This window comes from Alligator sinensis, unplaced genomic scaffold (genome assembly GCF_000455745.1).
Source record: "Alligator sinensis unplaced genomic scaffold, ASM45574v1 scaffold1002_1, whole genome shotgun sequence".
In the NCBI taxonomy this organism is placed as follows: Eukaryota; Metazoa; Chordata; order Crocodylia; family Alligatoridae; genus Alligator; species Alligator sinensis.
Genome location: NW_005842710.1, coordinates 404,639 through 414,297, shown reverse-complemented (window position 1 = coordinate 414,297; position 9,659 = coordinate 404,639). Strand labels below are relative to the sequence as shown.

Below are 9,659 nucleotides of genomic sequence, written 5' to 3'. Positions count from 1 at the left end.
CTTTCCCTGCCCTGCCTAGGACTTTCTGTGGGGCTCTGGGAAACCTGGCTCAGTGTAAACGCCCCTTTCCAAGATCCTGGCTTCTTCCTTACAGCCTGTGGTAGCTCAACAATGCTCCCAACTCCAGCCTGGTAAGAGCAGGCTGTTTGTACTGGGCAGCAGCTGCTGTTGCTCATAGCCACCCACGAAGATCTAAGGCTGCTGCCCTTGTCCCAGTCCCAGTGGCTATATAGTATCAGCAAAGGCAAGTGCAGAGGCACCGCAGACAAGACAGTTCCCATAGCAAGAGCTGCACGGTGACCTCCCCAGGCCAATGCAAAATTCATGAGTCAGGCACAGGTGTGCCAAGCTGTGCAGAGATGCCAGGGATTGCTTTGTGGCACACGGTGGGAATAGGGAGTGGCCTCTAGAAGATCCACAAGTAACATTAGGCTGAGGGCTGATCACTGGAGACAGAGGATGATGGCAAAGAGGGGCTCTGGCCTCAGTAGTTCCAGCCACTCTGTCAGGCCAGGGCAAACCTCTAGGAGCTGGGCCTGCCCAACGGTGACCAGAGAGTCCCAGCCCAAGGGCCTTATCCACAAGATGAACACCAAGGCACAGAAGGTCAGCAGCATAGCCAGGAAAAGACCACCCCCCCAACACAGCCCCTCTGCTCTAGCCCACTGAATCCCACTGTCCTCCTAGACTTGCAACCCAGGAGTCCTGGCTTGCAGCCGCCTTGCTGCAGCCAATGAGCCCCACTTCTTCTCATGATGCAAATGTCTTATAGTAGGGTGCAGGGGGCAGCTCCACATGATACATGGAGGTTTGGAGGTCCCTGACAATGGCACAGAGAACACAAAGGGCTAACTAAAGAGGAAGCAATGCCAGGAGCATGGGCACCAAGCTGCGCCCCCACCTCGGCCTCCACCCCTCTGCTTTGGGGTCTGCAAGCCCCTCCATTTGCTTCCCCATGCCCACCTCCCTCCTGGCTGGGGCCCAGGGCTGGGGTAGCAGGGGGCTGTGGGTCAGGATTGAGGGGTCCTGGCAGAGCTGTGGGGGAGCCCAACACAGGACCGGCGGGTTGGCAGCGAAGGGCCCTGGCAGAGCCATGTGTGTGGGGGGGAGCAGGCACGTGCAATGACTCAGTGCCCTGACAGCCGCTTTCCCCCTGGACAGGGCCAGGCTGGGGCAGGGTCGCTGCCCCCTGCCATCTCCTTTTGTCTGCCCAGAGCCAGGGCTCCGGGAATCCAACTGACTCAGCCAGATTCCCAGCATGGGACAAAGCCGAGGCGGCCCTGGGTCAGGGCCGAGGGAGGGGAACAGGCCCAGACCCCGCATGAGTCACTCCCAGCCCCTCAGTACCCCCCAGGCCGAGAGTTCAGGGCAGCACAGCCGCTTGCTGGGCTGGTTAACCCTTGTAAGTGCAACCTCTCGGCAGCTGTGCCATCAGCCCCAGAGCCCCAATCTACTTCCCACCCCAGGGGGAGCTGGCTGCAGGTGCAGAACCACTGCCCATGCCTCCCCAGAAATGGCTGCATCTCGGTGCCAGGCAAGTGGACCTTGTATAAGGGGACCACAGTATCTCACCTATCTCGCTGCCAAGCAGGGTCTGAAGCACCCTGTGGCCTGCCCCAGCAGTGACTGCAGCCACATTACCCATCCACGCACGGCTGTGTTTAAACCCCATAGGTTTAAAAGCCTAGGAGTCTCATTCAGCAACACGCTGAGGCATGGGCTCACCTGCCTGAGCAGCACCCGGTGCAATGCGGCCTCATTCCTGATCCTACCAGAGTCAGCCATGGCCACCATACAATGAATTGTTCCATCCCAGCAGTTGCTCCCCCAACCCTTTTTTCAGGCCAGCCCTGTATTACAAACACGCAATACATTGCTGCTGTCACAGTGTTGGGGGCTGCAGGGCTCTTAGCCCTGGGGTGGGGTGGGAGTCTGTCTGGGGTAGGGCAGGGGCATCAGCCCATCAGCAGAACTTGTAAACCATCAGCCGTGGCACTGCGCACGAGGCTGGCATTTAATCTGTAATCACTAGGGTTCAGAGTGAATGCTCCAGAGAAACACAAACAGTTCACACACCAGCAAGAGGCCGAGGCTCAAACAGGCCTTGGTGACACCAGGGTCACGGGAGGAAGGTTTCCCACTGCTGCCCCAGAGACAAGGCATTTCATTCGGTGCTGAGATTATGGGGCCTGGCTCTGCAGCAAGGGGTGGGTTGTCTCACGATCTCCGGGGCTGCGGGACACAGTGGCACCTGGCACCTGATACTATGGCTGAGAAGGAAAAGGAGGGAGCCGGGCCAGGCCAGGATGAATGCTCTGGGGCTGTTAGCCCAGATATGGTGCAGGCTACGGGACGATGCACAGAGCACAGCTTTTTTTGCTCTGTGCCTCACTTCCTCCTGGTGGTGCTGTGGTGGAGGCTGGTGTCCCCTCCAGGCCTTGGAGAGTTATCATGACAATGGACAAGCACCCAGAGGCAGGAACCGGCCTGGTGGGCCCACCATCCTATCCCTCCACCAGCCCCAGCGGAGATCGGGCAAGAAGGGGTTAGCTCCAAGTCCTGACTATTTCCTCCAAGCCAGATCCCAGGCCACAGCTGCTGATCTGGACATAACAGCGACACCCAGTGGCCATGGGAAAACTAGCCTTGAGCCTGCAGGTGTCCTGTGGGACAGCCGCTGCCTACCACCCTGTCAGTGCCCCTCACCCACTCCCCACTGCCCCCCCAGCCCTGCACTCCCTCACCCACCTGTGTCTACTGCCATCTCAGTCTCCCCAGCTCCAGTCACACCTGCCCAGACCAGCCCTTTCCTAATATCCCTTGCCCCGTGCATCACCCCTCCACCCACCCCACTCATTTCTACCCGAAAAGTCAGGCTCTGAGCCCCAGAACTGGGCACATCGTGCTCTGTGCTGGGGGCGCCTGCTAGTGCCCGGGTGCCAAGGTGGGGTCTGGTTTCAGGACCATCAGGTATAAGACCCCAGGCTGGTTGCAGAAGCCGAGGCCGTGAAGGGCACGTAGGGAGGGCTTGTTCTCAGGCAGCACCCCACAGAAGGCGGGGAAGCCCTGGGCATGGAGCTGCCCCACCAGCGTGCCCAGCACCACGCCTTGACAGTGCTGCCCACGATAAGCGGGGAGGGTGTAGCCATGGGACAGGCAGGCAAGAGGGTTGGTGAGGGTCCAGGAGACAGGGTGCCCATCAGGGCCCAGCAAGCAGGCGCTAGGGAAGCACCGAATCAGCATCTCCAGGTAGCGCAGGCTCCACAAGTTGCCCCCAAAGTCCCAGGCATCATTGAGCAATGCAGCATGGGCGGGGGACACAGGGGCAAGCGTCAGCCCCTCCTCCAGCCTGCAACACAGCCACAGGGGAGAGGTGTTGGGAGGGGTGCGGGGGGGGGGAACCAACCCCCATGCCCTCCCCCAGCTTCTGGCATGGGGCAGCCTAGGACAGACCCAGGCTGGGAACCCCTGACCACAAGGTGCCATGTGAAGGTGTGGCTGTGGGGTCCCAGCCTGCCCCATCCATCACCGTCTGCAAGTCTTGGGGCTGCTTTCATCCTGCCTGTACCCTGCCCCCACCAGGCACTGACCGGAAGTGGGGCATGGCGGGTGGGTCTGGGGGCAGCAGCATCAGGTACTGAAACAAATCTAGGTGGATGCTCTTGGCCTTGGCCACGTCCCTGATGGCCTTGTACACTCCGTTCTGGAAGCCTGTTGGGGGTGGCAACATGGTGAGAGGAGCAGAGGCCTGAATCCTGCCTGTGTACATAGAGGGGGCCGTGTCCCAGGACAAGGAGTCAATGCCCCTCCACCTCCCTCCCCACAGCCAGCTAGGCCTGGCCCAGCCCTCAGGGGGCCCATTCAGGGCCAACCCATGTACTGCGCTCTCCATGTGATCCAAAGCCCCGGGTTCATGTTCTGTATCCCCTGCCCCCAATCCTACCCTGCCGCATCCGCACACCGCACACCGCACCCCTCCACCGCTGCACCGCTGGCAAGCTCTGCTCTGCAACCAGCCGCCTAAACCCACGCTCCCCACCCCAGCAGCACCCAGAACCTGTATCCTCATCCACTGCTCCTCCACAAAGTTGCAAGGAGCTGAGGGCACAGGGCAGCATCACTGCCCCAGGGCATGGAGTGGGTGGGGACTTACTGTACAGCTGGAAGGCCCGGCTCCAGTCCACTGCATCAGTGGTCTCTAGCAGTGCCTGCCAGGCCCCATCTTCCCGGCAGAAGGCCGCATGCTGGTTGATGTAGTAGTCGCCAGGGTCAGATACCACCTGCAGTGGGCAGCAGAGCACTGGGCAGTGCCCCAGATCGCCCAAGCCCTCCTACTAGGTCAGGGACACGGGGGAGCCCTGAGCGCAGAGGCCCATGGGTAGGGCAGGGAAGGGGCATGGGGAGCAGAGCTGGCAGGAGGGGCAGAAACAGGGCCCCACCTCTCTGCGTGGCCGCGAGAGCACAACCTTGAACTCCGGCCACGAATCCACCAACACCTCATTGCCAGCCGGGTTCCCACGATTGATGTTCATCACGGCACCGTGGACCTGGGAGATGCAGAGGTGGCTCAGAGCCATGGAGGGGGCCAGGATGGGAGCAGGGGTCAGAGCCAGGGATGGGAAGTCACTTTGGAGGGAGGAATTGGCTGAACCTGGGGAGACCAGCGCACAGTGGAGTGGGCCCCACTTTCTTTCTCCAGTGGGGGAAGAGAGGGAGGGCTGGGGGAAGGGGTCCTCCCCAGCCAGGTCCCCTGACCCAGAGCGCAGTTAACCCCTTCTCTTCCCTTCCAGCTCTGGCCAGGCCCCACCCCTTACCCGGAGCCTCTCCACACCTTTGCAACAGGGCACAAAGCTCATGGCATGGAGCCCACCTGTGCTGCCATTGGACAGATCCTGCCGGCTGCACGGGGGAAGCAGCAGGCTTTTGTGCTGAGCTTGCACTTTGGAAAGCAAGAGGGAGGGGGGCAGCACCCAGCACCAGGGAGGGCATGGAGCAGCTGCGGCCCCAAAGCCTTGGGGACGGCTCTGCCTCCCAGCCCGCTGCCTGCTCTGCCACCCAGGGCTCATGAAGGGCCCCCTCTTGTACTGTCCTAGGGTGTGTGTGTGAGGAGGGCTATCACTTGGGCTTTCAGGGACGGGGCAGCCCAGCATCACCGGTAGTGTCTCAGGCAGTCCCCGCCGCAATGCCCCTTCCAGCAGCCGCAGCTTGGAGGAGCATCTAAGGATCAGCATCGCTGGATGGATTGGGCCCTTACACCTCCAATGGGGACAGTGCAGGCACCTGGGGGAAGGGAGACACCATCAACTTCCTAGCACTGTCCCCGTCACACTCAGAGAGTCACACTCAGGGTGTCACCCCCTCCAGCCTTCAGAGAAGCCCATGGGGAGCCCCTGCAATAACCTGTGTACAGCCTGTCAGCTGCCGGTCCCCAGCAGTGTTGGGGTTGCTCTGGGCAGGGCAAGGGGTTCCTACTCACCTGCAAAGTCTCTGGCCCAGGGCAGCACAGTGGTGATAAGGTGTCTGTGGGGAGCAGGGTCGACTCTACCTTGTAGCGGCTGGTCCTGCCCCCTGGGTCTCTGCCTCTGAGCTGCTGCAGCCTCTGATCCCAGTGAATGAACTATTAACAGAGTGTGTTAATCCATCTAGGTGGACATGGCCAAGAGCCAGGGGCAGTGGCTTCCTTGCAGCCACTTGAGGTGAGACATCCCAGCCAGGAACAGAGGCCTGAGGCCCTGACCTGAGGCCTGTGTGCACACACAGCACCATGTGTGCTTTGTCACGGTGGGCAGAACAAGAACAGGGGCTGCCCTGCTCACCCCCTTCCAGAGATCATTGTTCCCATTGACATCCTCATTGACAGGCTGGGGAAATGCCCACCGGTTGGTTCAGGTGCACAACTGATTGGATCATCCTGCTTGGTGATGCTTGTGAATGGCTTGGGGTGGGAGGGTGTCAGGTGGGGGTTCCTCAGGGGTCTGTCCTGGGTCTCGTGTTATTTGGTATCTTCATTGATGGTTTGGACAGTGGGAATTGAGGGCAGGCTTGGCAAATTTGCAGGCAACACCACGTTGGGTGGAGTTGCTGATGCCCCAAAGCATGGGGCTGGGATCTGGGGTGACCTGGAGGGGTGGTCTGTGATCAGTCGGGTGGGTTCAACAGGGATGGGTGCGGAGCCCTGCACCGGGGTGGAATGACCTCATGAAGAGGTGCAGGCTGGAGAGACTGGCTAGGCTGCAGTGCTGTGGAATGAGAGCTGGGGCTTGCAGCAGACCATGGGCTGGACATGAATTGGCAGTGTGCTTTTTTAAAAAAATCAAAACATAACATCTCAAACATTTTACTTCTTGTACACACCATAAAGTATGGATTCCACTTGATCTTCAGTTTCACATATAACTTAAACACCAAGTTATTACAAAGACTCAACTACAAAACAAAACCACAGGTTCAAATCCATATACACGTGATACACTTCCTGTTCATTACCACACCGTGCACTGTTTCCTCTGAACCCCTTTGTCGTTTTACAATTGGATGTACATACACTTAGCCTCTGCAAAACACATGGTAAATTGATCTTATTGCATGCTATACCCTTAAACATATATAACAGTTTTGTATCTCTTATTTACACTTCAGCCCTTGCTCCCCATTTATCCCACCCCATTTGGGTCAAACAGTGCTTTCCAGTTTATCTGTGCCCACGTACTCATCCCATCACCTCTATAGAAGTGCAATTCAGAGTATACTAGTTGTAGGCATTCCCTTATCCTGAAATACAACCCTTTCCTCACTAAGAATATGTTCTTGTTGCGGGGAGAGCCCACAGGACGCTGGGTTGTGTTAGAAGTGGTGTCCCTTGCAGATCGGGGGAGGTGATTCTTCTGTTCTGTTCAGTGCTGGTGAGGCTGCACCTGGAGCCCTGTGTCTCGTTATGGGTCCCACGCTTTGGGAGGGGCATGGACAGTTTGGCAGAAGTCCAGTGCAGAGTGGAAGAGGTGACTGGAGTCCTGGGACACAGGATGTGTGGGAAGAGGCTGAAGGAACTGGGTTGTTTGGTCTGGAAGAGTCTTCAAGTGCCTCAAGGGTGATTGCAGAGGTGGAGATGGCTATGGGAGCAGTGGCCTCAGGCTTTAGTGGGGGAAGTTTGGGGTGGAGACTGGGAGGAACTGTCTGCCTGTGCGGGTCGTTGGGCAGTGGAGTAGCTGCCTGTAGAGGTTGCAGGGATCTCTTTCCTTGGAGGTTTTCAGGAGCAAGTTGCACCAAAACTTGGTTTAGATTTTTTTCTTTTAATTTGTAACCAAGGCCAAATAAGCCAAAACTAATTCCAAATCCAAGCGTTCAGAACCATAAGTGGCCCTACAACTGGCAAACATCCTCCACCCACACCTGGGGCTTCAGATGTTTCCAAAACCTTTGTCGGGCATCGTACTTGCAGGCCCAAGACTGGAGGCTTGGGGTTTGAATGTCCCCGAGTTTTGCTTGCCCTTAGCCATATGGCCCTCAGAGCAAGCAAGGAAGGAGACTGCCATTTCCATAAACTGGGCTTAAGACCGCTGCACTTTGGCAGGTTCTGAACCATGCCAGAAGAGCAGTTCTCTTGGGGGCGGTTTAGGAAAACTGCCTTCTTGGACACAGATACACGGTATTTCCCCTGCCCGGTTAAGAAGCCACTACTCTTGATCAGATGGTCAGGTTAGGATGACTCTGCCTTGGGTAGAGATCTGGACTGGATGGTCTTGTGACATCCCATTCAGCCCTGCTTTCCTATGATCCTATGAGCCCAGTTGCTGACCTGCTATTCCAGCCACTGAGGCACTGGCCTGGTGCAATCCTTCTTGACAGCCACACAAGTTCTGCACAGGTCTGCTAGACCAGAGCCATCCAACTGGCAGCCCACAGGCTGTGTGCAGCCTCCGAGGGATTAATTTGTAGCCCCTAGGTTCCCACCAGCTGCCACTCCCCACATTGCTCTGGCTACAATCTCTGGATTCCCCTTCTTTCCTCTGGTTTTCACTACCTGTCCTTGCCCAGGCAGTGGCATGGGGCAGTGCAGCGTAGCAGTGCTGGGGAGCACAAGGCCCAGGACATCTGCATGGCACAGTGCAGAGGGAAGCCCACAGCTGGGGAGCTGCGAGTGAGGTGGGGGGCACCCATGCACATGCACCTTATGCAACAGGGGGGCAGTGGCTCCACTTAGAAGTGGACAGCCGTGCACTAGATGGACTTCTTCCCAGCACCCGCTGCCCACAGCTCCCCGAAGATCACCCTTCCCCATGCAGGCCACAGCCCAGGGCACTGCTGCACTGAGGGGGGAATGGTCACAGGCCTGTGACAGGAAGCTGTAGCATCCTGGGTCAGCAGTTGCCTCCAGAGTGCCCCAGAGTGCTTCAGGTGGGACCTCACATGAGCAGACCCCTGGGCAGAGGGTGGCACTCCAGGTCCGGCTCTTCCCCTTGGGGGGGATGGAGGTGGGAGGGAGTGCACATGCCCCTTGCTGTGGGTAGGTCTGTGGAGCCCCCTTACTTCAAACCCCACCAACTGCATGTGCAGGTTGGACACATGATGCACTGCCACTGCCCTGCCTTAGGAGGGCACTGGATGCATTATGGAGTGACCCTGGCTCCAAAGGGGGCATGAGATGCCTGGACCACATTTCCCAAGATACCCTACCAGGCCATTGTGCACCTAAATAGTTTGGTGTTGGGGCAATCCTCCCCCCGAGCCTGATGCCCTGGAGGGGAAGAGAACTCTGTCTCTGTGGGTGGTAGCAGGGGTAGGGGCAGGGGCAGCTCTTGGAGAGCACACAGGGGGAAGAAGCTCTCTGCCGCCATCTGTTGGTGCTCAGGAGAAGACCAGGCTACATTTGCATATTGTTACCCATCAGCCTGAGATGAGTGGTTGGGTGTTTGGAGTAAAAAAATCTTTTGAGTCTTTTGAGTGCAAGGTTAATGAAACCATGTCATCTGCAGTGTGTGAGATGAGGTTAGCTGAGCAGTATTGAGTCCACTTTGGGGTCAGGGTGATCCTAACCTGAGTCTCAGATGCACACCATGGGGTATTGGGCCCCCGCAGTGGGCCAGCACAGAAGAAAAGGGGGATGTTCTGTAGCAGGGGAATGAGGAGGGGTAGGACACAGCTCTAGGATCCTGCATGCCATTGAGTACATGCCAAGGCAGGCTTTGCTAATGAAGCATGGCACTTTCTCCATGTTGGTGACTGCCAAGGCTGGTCCTCAGTGAAGTTGCCCAGCACGGTAGCACAAGGGGTTTCAACCTTTTTTGGTCGGTGTACCCCTGGTAGCTTGTCAAGAAGTGGGGAGTCCCCCGGCAGCCCAGCTGATTGATGACCGGGGGAGGGGGACCCCTGCACACCTGTGGTGGCAAAACTGTAAGTGCTGGTGGCATGCGGCAGCGAAATCAGAAGTGCTGGCGGTGTACGGCAGCAGCGAAAACAAAAGTGCCAGTGAGGTGCGGCAGCTCAAGCAGCACAAAGTGCTGGCAGGCCCACCCCCCCACTTATTTGCGCTGCTGCTGTGTACCCCCTGGGGCCTTCCCAAGTACCCCCAGGGGTATGCATACCCCCAGTTGACAACCTCTGTGGTACTAGGACCAAGCCAACTCTTAGAAGAGTTCCCCAAACTTTTTTTTTTTACAAGA

At 57.9% G+C, this 9,659-nt stretch overlaps 2 protein-coding genes across 2 annotated transcripts in view; both read right to left on the bottom strand.

Moving 5' to 3' along the window:
- Positions 1-5,494, bottom strand: part of RAD9A (RAD9 checkpoint clamp component A) — a 63,760-nt gene extending 58,266 nt beyond the window's left edge. Inside the window, exon 1 of the mRNA XM_025216125.1 lies at positions 5,477-5,494. The gene's annotated coding sequence lies outside the window, so the exon portion shown is untranslated. The remainder of the gene's footprint in view (positions 1-5,476) is intronic.
- On the bottom strand, positions 7-4,147 carry LOC112551988 (glycine N-acyltransferase-like protein 3). The gene is made up of 2 exons (XM_025216128.1): positions 3,591-4,147; positions 7-3,349 (listed from the first exon to the last, which is right to left on the bottom strand). The coding sequence occupies exons 1-2, from the start codon at positions 4,067-4,069 to the stop codon at positions 2,926-2,928; spliced, it is 903 nt and encodes a 300-aa protein (XP_025071913.1). The 5' UTR covers positions 4,070-4,147; the 3' UTR covers positions 7-2,925.
- Positions 5,495-9,659: the final 4,165 nt, after the last annotated feature.